Here is a 19,348-nt window from a genome sequence, read left to right on the forward strand (position 1 = left end):
CAGGGTTAGCTCCGCACTCCACTAACACATCTAAACAATACCGCCATAACAAATATTCTTCAGCTCCAGGTACTCTGACAGTCCGTACTTCCCCCCCTCCGTCCCCAGCCCTGACTCCTTCCACCCACCAAAGGTTGACTCCACGGCTGAGACGATGCCCTCGTTGACCCCCACCAGGCCGTACTGAAGCTGCTCCGAGACTCTCCAGGCTTGGGCTATGTCTGATGTGAAGAAGTAGCCTGGGGAGGAGGTGGTTAGAGTTATAGAACTTTGGTAGAGTTTGGTTGAGTTATAGATCTTTGGTAGAGTTTGTTAGAGTTATACATCTTTGGTAGAGTTTGTTATAGATCTTTGGTAGTTTTGTTACAGTCATGTTATAGATCTTTGCTAGAATTTGTTATAATTATGTTATAGATCTTTGGTAGAGTTTGTTCTAGTCAACTTATAGAGCTTTGGTAGAGTTTGTTATAGTCATGTTATAGAACTTTGGTAGAGTTTGTTAGAGTCATATTATAGAACTTTGGTTGAGTTTGTCATAGAACTTTGGTAGAGTTTGTTATAGTCAAGTTATAGAACTTTGGTAGAGTTTGTTATAGTCAAGTTATAGAACTTTGGTAGAGTTTGTTCTAGTCATGTTATAGAACTTTGGTAGAGTTTGTTAGAGTCATGTTATAGAACATTGGTTGAGTTTGTCATAGAACTTTGGTAGAGTTTGTTATAGTCAAGTTATAGAACTTTGGTAGAGTTTGTTAGAGTCATGTTATAGAACTTTGGTAGAGTTTGTTATAGTCAAGTTATAGAACTTTGGTAGAGTTTGTTAGAGTCATGTTATAGAACTTTGGTAGAGTTTGTTATAGTCAAGTTATAGAACTTTGGTAGAGTTTGTTATAGTCAAGTTATTGAACTTTGGTAGAGTTTGTTAGAGTCATGTTATAGAACTTTGGTAGAGTTTGTTATAGTCAAGTTATAGAACTTTGGTAGAGTTTGTTATAGTCAAGTTATTGAACTTTGGTAGAGTTTGTTAGAGTCATGTTATAGAACTTTGGTAGAGTTTGTTATAGTCAAGTTATAGAACTTTGGTAGAGTTTGTTATAGTCATGTTATAGATCTTTGGTAGAGTTTGTTCAAGTCATATTATAAATCATTGGCAGAGCAGTGAAAGTTTGTTAAAGTTATTGATCTTTGATAGAATGAAAATTTCTTAAAACTTATGTTATGGATCTTTGGTAGTGTGAAAGTTTGTTATAGTTAGGTTTTTGATATTTGGTAGAATGAAAATTTGTTTAAAGTTATGTTATAGATGTTTGGTTGACTTAAAAGTTTGTTATAGATATGTTATTGATCATTGGTAGTGTGGGAGTTTGTTATAGGTCTTTAATAGCCTAGAAAATAGATCTTTCGTGGCTTGGAAGAAAAGTTTATTGTAAATGAACAATAGATCTCTGTTATCAGCCATAAGGAAAAAGGTTTAAAACATAAGGCTGATATAGGAAAAAAGTCTGAAAGAAGTCAGGCAAGAAAATCCAGAATGTGAAGTGTTCAGTCATGTAGGGCCAATCAAGTGCAAGAGACAGTAACTAACACCACACACAACAAAGTGTCAGCACAGTAACACCACACACAACAAAGAGTCAGCACAGTAACACCACACACAACAAAGAGTCAGCACAGTAACACCACACACAACAAAGTGTCAGCACAGTAACACCACACACAACAAAGTGTCAGCACAGTAACACCACACAAAGAGTCAGCACAGTACACCACACACAACAAAGAGTCAACACAGTAACACCACACACAACAAAGAGTCAGCACAGTAACACCACACACAACAAAGTGTCAGCACAGTAACACCACACACAACAAAGTGTCAGCACAGTAACACCACACACAACAAAGAGTCAGCACAGTAACACCACACACAACAGAGTCAGCACAGTAACACCACACACAACAAAGAGTCAGCACAGTAACACCACACACAACAAAGTGTCAGCACAGTAACACCACACACAACAAAGTGTCAGCACAGTAACACCACACACAACAAAGTGTCAGCACAGTAACACCACACACAACAAAGAGTCAGCACAGTAACACCACACAAAACAAAGTGTCAGCACAGTAACACCACACACAACAAAGAGTCAGCACAGTAACACCACACAAAACAAAGTGTCAGCACAGTAACACCACACACAACAAAGAGTCAGCACAGTACACCACACACAACAAAGAGTCAGCACAGTAACACCACACAAAACAAAGTGTCAGCACAGTAACACCACACACAACAAAGAGTCAGCACAGTAACACCACACACAACAGAGTCAGCACAGTAACACCACACAAAACAAAGTGTCAGCACAGCAACACCACACACAACAAAGTGTCAGCACAGTAACACCACACAAAACAAAGTGTCAGCACAGCAACACCACACACAACAAAGTGTCAGCACAGCAACACCACACAAAACAAAGTGTCAGCACAGCAACACCACACACAACACAGTGTCAGCACAGCAACACCACACAAAACAAAGTGTCAGCACAGCAACACCACACACAACAAAGTGTCAGCACAGTACACCACACACAACAAAGAGTCAGCACAGTAACACCACACACAACAAACTTACTGGCAAGACCTGCTGTTGTAGCATTAGCTATTTCAATAGCCTCTTCTTCAGTTTTAAACCTGACAGGAAAATAATGCTCATCAATTTGAAGAACTCAATCAATTTTTATCAAGAAAAACATATCAATTTTTACAACAAAAATCAATTTATAAATCAGGAAAAAAACATCAATTTGTAAAACTCAATTTTGTTATCAGGAAAATACCTATCAATTTCTATAATCTAATAATTTTTTTATCAAGAAACAACCTATCAATTTGTATAAAACAATCAATTTATAAATCAGGAAAGAAAAGCAATTTGTATAACCCAATAAATTTAAGCTATGAAATATTACACAGCAATTTGTATAACTCAATAATTTCTATGCAAGGAAAAATTACGCGTCAATTTGAATAACCGAATGAGTTTTAAATAGAAAAATACTACACATGCATGTTGAAGTAGCTGAGCAACACACTAGTAACTAGCAAAATATCCAGATTAAACTGACCTAATGGCAGCGGCAACTGGGCCAAAAATCTCTTCTTTCACGACCCTCATCTCTGTGGAGACATCGGCTAAAAGAGTTGCCTGGTAAAAGTTGCCTCCCCTCTCATCCTTGCTGCCCCCAACAATAACCTTTGCACCCTGACTAACAGCATCTTTCACGAGGCCGTCAACCTGAAAATAAAAACATCCTGCTATTTACTACACAGCTTTAATAGTGACTCCAGGGAAAAATATTTAATGCCAGTTATTCTGGAATTTACATCAGCAAATTATTTTTTTAACAGGATTAATAGGGGAGGTAATATAGACTATTTTTTTATAAATTTTAAAAGTTAATCCAAATGCTCTATACATTTTTTTTTATTCAATTAAACTTATTAATCTGTTAATGACTTTTCTTCTTTATTATGAATGATATTTAATTAGTTATAAACATTTTTCTTTTACAAGCTCGTGATAGATTATGTAGAAATATAACACAGACATTATCATTGATCACTACAGCATTTAGCAGAATACAGGGTGAAATTCCTGGGATAAAACACACAATTATGTTATTGCCTTTTCTGCATTAAAACTAACATTGACCTTTTCTGCATTAAGACCAACACTGACCTTTTCTGCATTAAGACCAACACTGACCTTTTCTGCAATAAGACTAACACTGACATTAAGACTAACCCTGACATCAAGACTAACCCTGACATCAAGACTAACCCTGACATCAAGACTAACACTGACATTAAGACTAACACTGACATTTAAGACTAACACTGACATTAACACTAACACTGACCCTTTCTGCATTAAGACTAACACTGACCTTTTCCAGGGCCCTGGAGTTTATGAGTGGGCCTTGCGTTGTGTCAGGATTTAGGCCATCGCCTGTTCTGATCTGGGCCTTGATGGCCTTACCCAGGGCTTGGATAAACCTGTCGTAGATGCCTTCTTGGACCAGAATACGGTTGGCACAAACACAAGTCTATCAGAACATAAATAAATCAAATGTATGTAGTTAAAGCTTAGCAGTACAGTAGGGATGATTTTCTTTAATATGACATGGACATATTCTGAATTATCATCATCTTTTCCAGTTCATCCCCAAGACACATGGTGCAGATGAAGTAGAGTTCATCTGTTCCAGTGACCGCGTCATACGAGAGGATAGTGTGGTCAGTCGTATGTCCAGTCGCCTGTTTCCCTAACACTAGTCAGGTTCATCAGAGCTAGGGGTTGACTCAGGAGCATTCTACTGACACGACCCCAGGATCTGAACTCAAGACTTTCAATTAGCAATTGTAAATTTTACCAATCAACCAGCCAGTGTTCTACATATTATGCATACAGTAATCAATTTTTTTAAAATAAATAAAAAATTATGGTATCCCATGATGAGCAGACACAGAATAAAATATGCTGACCTGTCCAGCGTTCCTGAACTTGGAGCTCATGGCACCAACCACAGCTTTGTCCACATCGGCCGAGTCAAAGACGATGAAGGGGGCGTTTCCTCCAAGCTCTAGGGACACTTTCTTCACAGTGCTGGCAGATTGGGCTAGCAGGATCTGATTGTCAAATCATGACATGGGTCAAAACATGACAAGGGTCAAAACATGACAAGGGTCAAATCATGACAAGGGTCAAATCATGACAAGGGTCAAAACATGACAAGGGTCAAAACATGACAAGGGTCAAATCATGACAAGGGTCAAAACATGACAAGGGTCAAATCATGACAAGGGTCAAAACATGACAAGGGTCAAAACATGACAAGGGTCAAATCATGATGAGAGTCAAAACATGACAAGGGTCAAAAGATGACAAGGGTCAAAACATGACAAAGGTCAAAACATGACAAGGTTACAACTAGATTAATTGTTATGAATTAATTCAAAACTCATCAACACATATTTAGGTTACAACTAGCTCAATCATTATCAATTACTTCAAGCCTTGCTAAAAATTATACATATGACATAAGAGGTTTTTGTATCCCAAATAAGTTTTCGGAAATGATTCTTCTATAGTAACAGTTACAAAAACTAATAAATGAGCAAAGCAATAGTACTTTAAAATGAAACAATGTAAAATCACATTTTTAAACCTATTTCTGTTAGTGTTAATGTTACAAGGTGTATGTAACTTTACAATGTAACCCCCCCCCCCCCCCCCCCCCATATTACCACCCTCTATTTTCTTCTATTCCTGTCAACTCTCATCTGTTTAGTCCTACTCTAGTCTATTCATGATTAAGTCAGAGTTGCATCCACGTTAAATCAGTACCTTGCCCACAGCTGTTGATCCAGTGAAAGAGATTTTGGACACAAGAGGGTTCTCACACAGTTCTTTGCCAATGGGTCCAGCATTGCCTCGGCCACTGGTCACCACATTCAGGACACCTGGTGGAAGACCTGCTTCCTCGGCCAGCTGTAAACAGATGGGTACACAATACAGTTTTATAAATACATGGTACAGTGGGAGACTTGGGCCAACTGTCAACAGATGGGTACACAATACAGTTTTATAAATACATGGTACAGTGGGAGACTTGGGCCAACTGTCAACAGATGGGTACACAATACAGTTTTATAAATACATGGTACAGTTAGAGACTTGGGCCAACTGTCAACAGATGGGTACACAATACAGTTTTATAAATACATGGTACAGTAGGAGTACATGTTTTACAATATAGGGAGAATACATCTTTAACAGTATAGGGAGAGGGGTTGGCGTGGTCGAGTCGGTAAAGCTCATGGTTGCTAAACCGAAAAGTCTCGAGTTCGAACCCTCGGGCAGATGAGGCTCGTTAGCTGGGGACAGCCACTCTTCTAGGAGAGACAACTCCAAAATTAAACAACTGCTGCCTTGTAGTTTGTTCTTGGTTGGACAAAGGCTATGGAAGCAAATCCAAAAAGAAAAGCAGGCTGAAATCGGAGTCAATGGCCTCAATGGCGCATAACCAGTTGACACGTAACGCTTAATTGTGTTGGAGGCGTGGTCGAGTCGGCAAAAAGCTCATGGTTGATAACTTCAAATAAGGTCCCGAGTTCAAACCCACTGGCAGATAAATCTCGATCCCTTTCAACACTAATAATTAAGAACGAAGAAGAAGAAAGAAGAGTATAGGGAGAATACATCTTTAACAGTATAGGGAGAATACATGATCTCATTCAAATAGTATACAAGTTAATAGCTTAATTAAGAAAACAAAAATTTCCAGCTCATATGCACTCACAGATAAGGATTCACAGGGGTTCTAAATCTCAGATGCTTGTATCTCCATAATAAATTTGTTATTTAAATTAAAGGTTTAGGGATAGACAAAGTAGATGTTTTTATTTTTCCAATCAAAAATTTATTTTAAAAGTAGAAGTAATTTTCACATAACTTATAATGCATACATTATTTAGTTTCTTAAAGTCATTCAATCTAGGTAAAATATTTTAAATTGACAAATTTTGTTGTAGAACAATAAACTTTGGATGATTTTAAATGACCTGAACGACACATTTTAGAAACAGAGAGCTCACAAAATGCCTAGAGATTGTAAAGTTTTGTGAGAAGTCTGAGTACGGTGTCATTAAACTTCGAACATAACCTTACATATCCTTACCTCACAGAGGGCCAGGGCGGAGTATGGTGTGTCTTCAGATGGTCTCAAGACAACGGTACATCCAGCAGCTATGGCCGCCCCAGCCTTTCTCGTAACCATGGCGTTTGGGAAATTCCACTGTCAGATACAATTTTATGTTCACTTTTATAATTGGGTTATTCAATGTTTCTATCTAAAGAATAGTGAAGGATGTTTGTGGATCCCCCTCCACAAATTAGCACCTCAAGTTGTTTGAAGCTTGAGCCAAACAAGAAGAGTTAAGATATTAACTTAAAGTATATTTTATTTTAAAATTATTTTATATTTTTTGCTATATGTAAACTTTAAAGTATTTAAATTTTTGTTTTTTAAAAGTAGCAAACTAATATGCTTTGCCTAAAGATGCTACATTGTAAATTTGAAAATTCCTAGAACTATAATTTGGATAGAGCTTACTATCTTTGGACTATTTGATTTCCTAAACAGTTTTCACTGCCAAAATCATTAATAAAATGTAGTAAGACTGACTAAAAAATTCAAAAACATCCTTAGATGTTTGTCAACTCAATCTGTTGTGGGTGGTCACATTTAGTCTTATTCAATAACTTAAACTCTCTGTCCAGATGGTATGAATACAAAATCATACCCATATTTATAAATAAAAAGTTATGCATTCTAGGCTAAATAAAGTTAAAGCCCACACCGGTGTGATCATTCCTGCTACACCAATAGGCTGTTTGATGACCAGTGTCCTCTTGCTGGCTACGGGTGAAGGAACAATGTCCCCGTATGTCCGTCTACATTCCTCACCAAACCACTCTAGAAACCCAGCGCCATACAGCAGCTCCCCCTCGGCCTCTGCTAAAGGTTTGCCCTGTAAATAGACAGATTTGATTTTATAAAAACTCTAGGTGAACTCTATACACTTAACAGCCAACTATAAATATGAAATGAAGACGAAATTACATGACAACTCTAGGCAAACTCTATACACTTGACAGCCAACCATAAATATGAAATGAAGATGAGATTACATAACAACTCTAGGCAAACTCTATACACTTGACAGCCAACTGTAAATATGAAATGAAGATGAAATGAAGATGAGATTACTTCAAATCTGTAGGCTAACTCTAAACACGCAACAGCTGATAGGCAATATTATTTACAACCCAAGGATGAAATGATTTTGACGAAATGAATGCAGAAGTTAAAAGACAGATTTAATTAAATTTTTCAAATGATAACAGTATTTTTTTTCAAGTAAAAAAAAAGCACTTTATATTTGACATGTGAAATGTTTTTATCATACAATTTAACTGTAAAATTAACAATTTGATAATACTAATCTGAGTTCCATCTCAACAACCAGAAAAAATTAATGAACATACATTTTCCAATGTCAGGAGCTTGGCTAGCTCTTTCTTATTAGCCAGACAGAGATCATACCATTTCTTTAGGATAGCTGTACGTTCCTGGAATAATGAAGGCTACATTTTAGAATGTTTTAGGAAATGATTTAGTTATATCATAAAATGATACAATTATAGGCTTGCAATGTAATAATAAAATTTTACAATGAAATGACAGAAATGAAATGATACAAATAGACACTGAAATGATACAATTATACAATGAAATGACAGAATTATAGAATGAAATGATAGAATTATACAATGAAATCATAGAATGATGAAATAATACAATGAAATCATAGGATTAAACAATGAAATGACACAATTATACAGTGAAATGATACAATTATACAATTAAATGATACAATCATACAATGAAATGATAGAATTATACGATGAAATCATAAAATGATACAATAATACAATGAAATGATGGGATTACACACTGAAATGATACAATTATGAACTAAACACTTGAGAGAACTACACTGATGATGAGAACAAAACTGTGAAGACTACCAGACCTTGGGGAGGGTTTTCTTCCATGTCTGAAAGGCTCTGTACGCCACATTAATGGCGTCCTTCACGTCTGCCTGATCCATATCTGGCACAGATCCCAGACTTTCTCCAGTCGATGGGTTCAGCACTACAGGTGTATTTAAATCATTGGGGTTAGAGGTTATAAGGCTAAATCATGGGCATCCAACTGGTCAATAAGTAAATCATCAAAACAAAAACTGTAATGATACTAAAGTTACAGCTGGTACTAAATACTTAGAGAACTTAAGTACAAGTTCTAGCTGATAATGGGATGGCATGGTAGGGTGCTAGAGGGCTCAACTTTTAACCAGAAAGTCTTGGGTTCAGATCTCAATCCGGACTTGAGTCTCCACGACTTAGGGAAAGTAAAGTCAGCTAGGTATAGAGCTGACCACGCCATCACTTCTTACACCCAGGTTAATGAGCATAAGTAGGCTTACTACATCAGAATCATTAGGTCTAAAGGGTGAACTTTACCTTTACTTTTTTACTACTAAGAAAAACAAGTGATTGTGCTATTCCTGTCAGAGACATTACAACAGTTACAATCATTTCTTTAATTTAATTGGCCTACTAAAACAATTTTACAAGCAGATACTTTGGATAAAAAAAAATGATTGACAATTTATCCATGACCAGTTCAATAAATGTACACTCATAATCTTTAAGTTAAAAGATCTAAAAAAACTGCACTTTAAAAAAAATTCATGGTGATCTAGAAAACAGTTCAGTAGATCAATGTGTGACAAGTTAATTTTGGAATAATCTTTCACTTGAGTCTATAAATATCCACCAGGGAAGGTGATGTGAGTGCAAACTTCACGTACATTATGGTGTCAGTCTGAAAAGTATGGTGTTGTATTGGATAATCATTGTCCCGTGCCACATTTTTAACTGGTTGTGTAGAGTTGTAGAATGGTAAATGACAACCCATTAAATTAAATTAAACCTCGTTTTTTGCCGTATTTTTATTTACCTCAAGTGTATAAGTATTGACCACCTTATTTAACACTAAACCAAAATGGGAAACAAAAATAAATTAATAATTGATCCAGAATGACATTTTCTCGGCAAGACGTCAGTGTCAGCTGTCACTGTTGTATGATGTAGCCCAACCCAGTGCAAGTTTTAAAATATAACAATGTTTGTCTCGTAACATTGGGTCGTTATCAATGTAAAATCAATTACACAAACACAAAATTGGGTTTTATCTATCATGATTATTTAATGAGAAATCAATTTTTAAATAAAATAATTTTTAATGGGCTTTCAACTAACACTTTATTTCTTATTAATTAACTGTGCTGATTTAAAACTTCTGATTTATTAATTCGTCTAATTAAAACGAAAGAAACCTAATACTTTGTTGATCTGCAGTGTAAGAGTAAATCTAGCCAGCTGAAAGTTCATTGATTGTGATCGTTGCATAATTTAGTGTTTTCAATGAATCATTAAGAACGCAGAAGAAGAAGAAGTGAATAATGTGGGCTAGTTATTTATTAATGCCTGCAGCAGGGGTAGGGATGTGGTCACTACCAAGTGACATAATTTTAAGGCCAACAACAAACTGAAAATGCAAAATTGTTGACATATGGGGTTGGGTGATACCCTCAGTTACCACACCGGGTGACACCTGACCTAGTTAACGCAATAAATTATTGTTAACCATCTTTCACACCTCCCTAAATATACCTTCGTATGTCTTTTTAGATTTGGCTTCTATCCATTTTCCGTTGACGTAAGCTTTATCGTGCTGGAAGCTAGCAGCTGTTCTATATTGCACACTGGATGACATTATGGTCCTAAGTCGACCCGGTTTACAAATTCTCAAAGCTAACCCCGCCTACAAAAAAAGAACAAAAATACAAGTATTTAAGAATATATAGAAAAACTGGTGGGAAAAAATAAGTATACTCCGATCAGTTGTTAATGTCTTGCAGAAAGAGTAAAATCAACAAGACTACTCTTGGTCTAGTCTTAATAAAATAGAGTTCTATTTACACACTACAAAAATCAACAAGACTACTTTTGGTCTAGTCTTAACAAAATAGAGTTCTATTTATACACTACAAAAATGATGCAACCTTATTTAATTTATATTGGTAATTATACAAGTTTTGAATTAAATTCTATCGCTCATACTGTAAGAAGATGATTAATGGAAAACTTGCTAATGACAAGAGAGATCTAGTTAATTAGATGTATTAGTGCAAAAGTGTCAGAATAGTTTCCCAGCTCTGTTTGCATGACATATTGATTTTTATAGTAATGTCACTGGAGATGTTTTTATAATACAGAGGATTAAAAGAAAATCTCATTTTTGTACACTATCAGAATTGTGCAATAAAAAAAATAATTAATAACTGTCTTCAGTGCCATAATAATACTGGTAGAAGAAGTTTTTTTATTATTATGCTAGTAATTACTTTACATCACATCAGGCTATACTTTTGCGTACAATTTTATTGCATACTGTTCCCTTATGAATTTTCTGTGGCCATTGCTTGGCAACCATTGTTAGTCTTGAAGTGTACTGACACTTCCAAGTGTTATTGATTAGTGTTACACGTGGGGTTAACTCGTGGATCAATGAGCGCGACAATGAGTTATAGTTTGTCTAACTGCAATTACTAATATTACTTCTAGATAGTTTTTGCTTTAACCTTTTTAAAGATGATTGATAGTATGTTGTTTTGTTTATTTTTCTTTGTCTGAAACAACTTTATCATCTGGCTGAAGTAATAAGGTAGGCTTTGTTGACCTGGTATTAATATAACAATGTAAGCCAAGCCCAATACCCATGTGCCAATAGATTCCAGTTTTTATGTAGCTGGTACTATTGGTATTTATAGATCTTAAGTCTAAACTATGAAACAAATTTTCATACGAAGAAGCAAATAATCAACAAGTGACGAACTAAAAATGTACTGCATTTTAGCTAATTGGATTATGATTATAATATAGTAGACTAAACAAGATAAACTTATCTGCTAGCCTTAAAATAAAGGTCCTGTATTAGTTAGGGTACTGCCTGGGTTCTTAATGCTTTAATGACTTTTAATTTAATCATTGAGTGATGGAGGTCTCAAGGCATTTAACATTTATATTATGCCTAATATGCATTAAGCTGCAATTCACATAATAATTTATCGATCATTAATGTCAAGCGTGCGCACATGCTTGTAGTAAGGGATTATTATTAGTAGGCCTAGTAGAAGTGAATCTAGCCATGAACATAGTAGCTACCATCTAATTTTGGCAAAATAATTAGCAACTAAACTAAACAAAGCAGGTTAGCAGGTCAAATGATAACAAAATGTGTTGTGTTGCTCCAGACAAAATCTTAATTCCCAAAAAATGAAGAAATCTAGGCAGACATAGCATTTTTTGTTAGATCAAGAAACTAGATGTGGTTTAACAGGTAGTGACTATTCAAGTGACTAGCCCTAATGATTTAAAAAAAATAATAAGGTTTCATATTCCTCTCATTCTGTAAATTAAAACCATCAAGTGTTGCTGCGATCTAGTCCTTCATATCAGAGCGACAAAAATATTTTATAGCAGTTTCATCAGCATGTTACCAATCGTGTATTTATAGATATGTGACCTTGTTTTCTAAATTTAAAAGTAAGCAGCGCTGGTACTGTATTGGACCTTCGTTTGGGCGCAAGTTAGTGCACCCTTCTCCCCAGACACCTCTGGGAGTGTTTAATCAATGCCTTGAATGTACCTTAATTGATTTCTTTAATAATGAGGGAGTGTCATAGTGTTCATGGTGGAGCCCAGAGCACACAGGGTTACCTAACCACCAGGATGCAAACAGATGCACCTGGTGCAGTTTAACAGCTGAATCAAGTATACTTTAGTAAAATATCCTTGAAACCCTTGTGCAGGACACCCACGGACCCCATGTGCTAAGGTAGCTGCTGGGAAAATGAGTCCAACTGTATTCTTCTACTTCTGGGCACCCCTTTGAATTTTTTTACTGCAGTACAATACATCCCTAGTAGTATTTTCAACACTTCTCAAAGTTTCATGCCAATTGGATCAAAGTTGTAATAATGCATAAAAGACAAACCCACACAAACACATTTTCATTTTTAAATAATACTAAGTAATAGGGCCTTGTTTCAGCTAGAGAAGTAGTACTGCAAGTACTCAATGAGTACTCGTCTGAGTGGTGGTGAGTGACTCAGTGAGTAGATTTAGGCCTAGTGAGTAGGTTACATACATATTACATTCAATACATTCACATTGATTACGTCTCCATTATCAGTTTACCACGAATACGTAGATCTAGATCTAGATCTTTTCTAGATCTGACATTTAGAAAAGTAGATCTAGAGATCTAGATTTCTAGATCTAGAATCTACGATTAGATCTAATCTAGATCTAGATCTAGACCTAGATTTTAGATCTAGCTAGATTCTAGAGAATCTACGTTGTACACTGAACATTGGGTCGTTTCTAGATCTAGAATCTAGTAGTTAATACAATTAATCTGATTTACCATCTTAAACTTGTGAAAGCTGTCGGAGAGTAAATCAAAATGCAACTCTTTTATCTTAAATCCCCCGTTTGCGAAAGAAATTCCCAGCATCACAGCTCAGTAGGTAATTGTTTTGGTAAGTCCCGATGCTTTTATTTAGAAAACGAAAGGTAATAATGATATACAGATCTACTTCCGGGGCAACAGCTGTTCCCGCGAAAGTGTTAAAAGGTGTTGGGCTAGAGGTCGTGAAAAAAATAAACGTATTTTTCCTTATATGCTAAACAGATAAGAACTTCATTTGCCTATCGCCTACAAAAAGATAACATAGTTCTGTTTCTAGTGTTCTCCAAAACGAAAATATGCTTAGGCACAGGAAATTGAGTTAAGAATACAAAGTATTGTTTATCATTCATAATTTAAAAAAATAAATAATTAAAAGCTACAATTATAGTAGCTTTTAAATATATTTTTTTTAAAGTTGTAACAATATATATTTAACAATATATACTTTACCATTTTCTAACACAAATGACAACTAAAAGATGCTTCACAATGACAAATACATCTTAAAGATTTTATCAATATACTGTTGATGTCTTCCTCTCTTCTAGAGCACCCATAAAATTAAACCATCTAATTAAAAATAATTTAGGACTAATTTCCACTGGGCTATAAAAAGTGCGCGGGCGATAAGTTGAGTCGCGCCATTAGTGACCTATTTATTTATGTTTACGCACGCCATAAAACAACTTCTTATCCGCCGGATTGGGGTTAGGGTCAGGGTTAAAGATACCAAAATGCAGACATTTTCGTGCGAATTATTTATTTCATGTCCCATATTCACTCTCTTCAATAAAATCCAAAGTAGATTTTTCAAATTTTCTTTTTTAAAATATTTTTTTTTTGGTGACAGGGGTCAACTTTTTGACAGGAATTACCTGGACAAGATACCACCACCCCCTCTTTTCTTTTTTTAGTCTGATATTTATAGAAGGTACTAGACCTGATCTATGGCTTTATCCAATACGCTGACCCTTAGACAATATCTGTCTAAGAGGGTCTAGTCTATGGGGTCGTCCATAAATGACGTCACACTCGTAGGGGGGGAGGGGGGATCCGTAATTTTGTGACGGTGTGTGATGAGGGGGAAAGGGGGGGGGGGGGAGGATCAGATAGTGGGACGTCACACTTTTGCATTATAAAAAAGCGATGTTAGAAATTTTAGCCGTTATTTCGCGTTTTAGAAAACTGTTTTAATAAATTGTAATAGGAATTGATTAAAATACTCTATGTTGAGAGAGTTCAGACAAGATTTTGGAAAAATATCGATGTTTTAAGAAAAATCAACTGCAATTTTGAGTGGGGTTGTAGGCTGAGGTGTGACGTCATTTTAGGGGGGGGGGAATCTGGCTTTTTGTGACGATGTGTGACGGAGGGGAGGGGGAGGTAAAAATCGTCCAAAAAAGCATGACGTCATTTATGGATGACCCCAATCGCCCCTAAATGTAGGGTAAACGACATATGATTCTAGTGTAGGCCATCACGTGATGTGTAGGTTTACGTCTATTATGTGGATCAACACCCCCCTCCACTCCCAAATATTCCGTCATTTTTAATGTGTTTTTTTTAACTAACGACTTCAAACAATAGCATTTAATTTAATTTAATAATTAGATTGCTAAATGAAGCACGCCTATAAATTAGCATAAATGTAATTTCCCCTATTATGGGATATGAGCATGCAGTTATTGCCCATGTTTAGCCTACTTTACATTTTGATTAAATAAAAGGAAGATTTAAAAATATTTATTCTAGCATGTTTAAGATTAAAAATGTTTTGGCTACTTTGGCATTCAACAATACATTTATCCATGCCACTTTAAATAATTCGCATGTATAATTCGCTAACTAATTCATTTTACCTGCATTTGTAGCCCGTTTTAAGCAGTAAAAAATTTAAGTATACCCTACAACACAGCAGTACACTACGACACTCAATTCAATGGCGTATCAATGAGACGAGGCCCAAGATAAGCGCACACACACACAACACAAATCACACCAGAACGATTGTTTCAAATACAAGTGGAACAAAAAAAATGTAATTAATTAAAAACAAACTCAGGCCTACTATCGGTTCAGATGGTGCTAGAACAGAACAACTGGGCTAGATTTAAGAAATCTGTAGGTCACTTTCGATCGTGAGACCGCGACAGACAAGAAAGAGAGAAAAAAAAACCTTACCGTGGCATGCGCTGTGTGTCCCTAAGGCCGTATGAGATAGTGGACCGTACCGGGACCTTTATTTATTACCAGGGGTTCTCGTAATCTACTGTACTTTCTATTTCTATGTTAAATTTTGAAAATCTTTTATAAGCTCATAGAAAAAAAACTGTTGGAGCCATTTTGCTTGATAAAAAAAGAGGTTTTTTTTAATGTCCAAATAAATATGTAGCTTATGTTTTGTGTTAAAGTTAATGCTTTATTTTTTTGCATTATCAGTAGGTAGAGCATTCTAAATGTTTACTTCCCGATTTATAAATCATAAGTTCTATCTACAATTTATTACATTTCGGTGGGACTTTATATAATTAGCAAAAGGGTCAACATTGTTTGTCAGCTTTTTCTATGCTATGTTGAACCCAAACGAGGACGAATCGACTGCGTTGCAGTCAACAGATTATAGCAACTTCTAGAACCTCTGCTGGACAGAGTTAAAACATGACTTTAGGACCTCTGCTGGACAGTTAAAACATGACTTTAGGACCTCTGCTGGACAGTTAAAACATGACTTTAGGACATCTGCAGGACAGAGTTAAAACCTGACTTTAAAAACTCTGTTAGAGAGTGTTAAAACATGACTTTAGAACCTCTGCTAGAGAGTGTTAAAATATGACTTTAGAACCATTGCTAGAGAGTATTAAAACATGACTTAAGAACCCCTGCTAGAGAGTGTTAAAACATGACTTTAAAACCTCTGCTGGACAGAGTTAAAACTTGACTTTAGAACCCCTGCTGGACATATGACGTTAGAACCTCTGCTGGACAGTGTTAAAACATGACTTAAGAACCCCTGCTAGAGAGTGTTAAATATGACTTTAGAACCTTTGCAGGACAGAGTTAAAACATGACTTTAGAACCTCTGCTAGAGAGTGTTAAAACATGACTTTAGAACCTCTGCTGGACAGTGTTAAAACATGACTTAAGAACCCCTGCTAGAGAGTGTTAAAATATGACTTTAGAACCTTTGCAGGACAGATTTAAAATATGACTTTAGAACCACTGCTGGACATTTTTAACCCATGACAGAAGAAAAAACGCGGAGTCATCGGTTTGTTTTGAAGTGAATTTAAAAAAAAATTTCTTTAGGGACAACTGAAGGGACTGAGTTAGGTCAATAGACTGTCACTTGAGGTCTTTGCCTAGCTAGATATACAGGAGGTGGAAAGGGCAGGGGTGTTTGTACTAAGATAGAGGACGTGAGGTGCTTGTTAATAATTGGGTGGGGGGGGGGGGGGTAGAGGTTTCACCATTTAGTGTAAATTTGCATTAGAACGTTGGGGAGTGGACAACAAAAGGTATAAACAGTTTAACAAAGCAGAAAATAGACTCCAATTAGTTGGGGAAAATTAGAGTTTTTAAATTAGTTTTAAAGAGAACTTAAAAAACTAAAAGAACTAAAAAAAAAAAACGAAAAATTCTCATCAACGGTCAAATAACACATTCTCTAAAATTTAGCCTACAAATAAGCTTTTATACAATTTTATAGAACGGGAATGTTTTTTGAAATGCTTATAGTTAATTTACTTAAATTAAGATTGCTATTTTAACATAACATAAGATATTTCCTAACTTCAAAGCTCATAAACGGCCAATTTGGTAGACTAAGGGCTATGATTGTGTTTAATTTAATGAAGCGTTTTGAGGACAATGCGACATACAACCGCTATTTTCTTTAATTAGAATTGAAAATGGTTCGTTGAATTAGAAATGAGAAAAAAAAATAGTTGTAGAAAACGGGCCATACAGGAAGACAACCTTATGTGTTGGATAATAAATAAACTTTTGTTTAGCTGAAAGTTATGCTTTGATTTTTACGATTTAATAGTTACTTCCCATTTCAAAAAATAAATAAACTAAGAAGGATAACCTATTACAATGTTTACATAGTTGTCACAAATAACTTAAAATGCAACAGAAATTAAAAAAAAATGAATTGCAATCTTTATTTCTATTTCATAAAATGTTTATTATAATTTAGTAAGATGACTTGTCAAAATGTGCTACTTTTAATTTTTTATAATATAAACCGTTAGATCTAGTTAAAACAGCAAAGCAGGATCAGTGAGCAATTATTATTTTGTAAATATGCAAAAATTCTAATTAAAATGCGGTAATGTGTACTTGGGAATGCGACATTAATCTACTTTACACGTTTTTTGTTCTGAATTATTCCCATGTTATTAATTTTGGATCCCTTGAAAATCAATGGACAAAAAAAAAAAAAAAAAAAAAAAAAAAAAAATTTACACGTAAAAAAAATAAATAAATTTACACGTAAAATAAAAAAAAAATTGGCTAGTAGCATTGTGGTTAACGTTGTTTTGAAAGCTGAAAACAATGATTTTTTTTTCTTTTAAAAAAAAAATTTACACGTACTTTGTATCCACTGTTGCAGCCCGCATAGGCCAGGGGTCGGCGGGGTCGGCAACCCTTTGATACGCAAGAGCCAAAAGCTACAATTTACAATCTTTCCCAGTTTTTAAAGAGCCACAACATTTTTTAGTTCAATATTCGGTATTTGATTAGGATTAGGTAAATAACGTTGATTTGTTATTTAAAATAAATAGCTTAAAATATGAAACAATATTTATTCATATAAAAACATAGACATGTTTCGCCAGAATAGTAAAGTTAGTAATCAAATAATATTATTCTAGGACTATCTCAATCCACTTTAGAAGCTGTTAATTTTTATTTAATTTTTCTTTAGCATATCACCGGCTCAGGAGGTGTCTCCCATTAGCCAATCAGGCCTCAACACGGCAAACGCCGACTAACTGGCTTGTATATCGGTTTCAGTGACGTAGCTACCGTAAAGCTAGCGTAAGCAAGGCATAGGGCCCCAAGGCAAATAGGGGCCCTTTTTCGAAAGTTTGAGGGGGGTGCAAATCGAAAGTCTGGGGGGGGGGGGGGTGCAAATCGAAAGTCTGAGGGGGGGGGGGGTGCAAAGTCTGAAGGGGGGTGCAAATCGAAAGTTTGTCCCCGGTCGCCGGAAGGGTCGCTACGCCTCTGAGGGGCCCACTAACACTTTTTGCATAGGGGCCCAAAAATCCTAGCTACGCCACTGATCGGCTTGAATAACTTGCATCGTTCGCTTCTATCCTTTGGTTCTCACCAGGCTTATCTTCCATCCCCCTGAGCGCAGGGTAAAGTCGTACCCCACCGTCCAGTAAATATGAAATTATATAACTATTAATATTTGTGCAAGGAGCGGGAGAGCCGCATCTAGACGTCAAAAGAGCCGCATGCGGCTCGCGAGCCGCAGGTTGCCGACCCCTGGCATAGACCCCTGGCATAGGCCAGGGGCCGGCAACCCTTTGAGACGGAAGAGCCAAAGGTTACAATTTACACAATTTTCCAGTCAGAGCCACAAATTATTTTCAATATATGGTAATTGATTTGGATTATGTAAATACATTTGATTTGTTATTTAAAATAAATAGCTTTAAATATGAAATAATATTTATTCATATAAAAACATACACGTTTCACCAGAGTAATAAAATTAGTAATCAAATAATATAACTATAGAACTATCACAATCCACTTAATAAGAAGCTGTTAACTTTTTTTTCTGTCTTTACGGATATCAAGGGCTCAGGAGTTATCTGCCATTATCCAGGCAGGCCTCAACACAACAAACTCCGACTAACTGTCCTTGGGTATCGGTTTGATTACCGTGTGTATCGGTCACTTCTGTCATTTGGTTCTCACCACCCTACAGAGCCCAGTGTAAACTCATACCCCACCGTCCAGTACCCAGCTCGACCGCAGGAAGCTAATAACTAAAAAAAAACTACGTCACTCAGGTCAAATTAATGATTACTGACCGATAGGGCAATGCATTCTGAATAAAATAACATTCCCCTTTCAAAGATTGTTGCCAC

General features: G+C 35.9%; 1 protein-coding gene across 3 annotated transcripts; it reads right to left on the reverse strand.

Moving 5' to 3' along the window:
- Positions 1 to 20: 20 nt before the first annotated feature.
- On the reverse strand, positions 21 to 15,397 carry LOC131955687 (succinate-semialdehyde dehydrogenase, mitochondrial-like). Of its 3 annotated transcripts, none has more exons than XM_059319900.1 (12): positions 15,310 to 15,397; positions 10,379 to 10,529; positions 8,671 to 8,792; positions 8,123 to 8,206; positions 7,435 to 7,605; positions 6,753 to 6,869; positions 5,420 to 5,563; positions 4,558 to 4,701; positions 3,960 to 4,118; positions 3,138 to 3,307; positions 2,645 to 2,703; positions 21 to 239 (listed from the first exon to the last, which is right to left on the reverse strand). In XM_059319900.1, the coding sequence occupies exons 2-12, from the start codon at positions 10,479 to 10,481 to the stop codon at positions 31 to 33; spliced, it is 1,482 nt and encodes a 493-aa protein (XP_059175883.1). In that variant the 5' UTR covers positions 10,482 to 10,529; positions 15,310 to 15,397; the 3' UTR covers positions 21 to 30. The 3 variants fall into 3 exon arrangements, with proteins under 3 accessions (XP_059175883.1, XP_059175880.1, XP_059175882.1); XM_059319897.1 differs by lacking the exon at positions 15,310 to 15,397 and adding an exon at positions 15,101 to 15,198; XM_059319899.1 differs by lacking the exon at positions 15,310 to 15,397 and adding an exon at positions 13,197 to 13,280.
- Between the last annotated feature and the right edge of the window lie 3,951 nt (positions 15,398 to 19,348).

This window comes from Physella acuta, unplaced genomic scaffold (assembly GCF_028476545.2).
Source record: "Physella acuta isolate Inbredline_101_S28 unplaced genomic scaffold, ASM2847654v3 ptg001093l, whole genome shotgun sequence".
Classification (NCBI taxonomy): Eukaryota; Metazoa; Mollusca; class Gastropoda; family Physidae; genus Physella; species Physella acuta.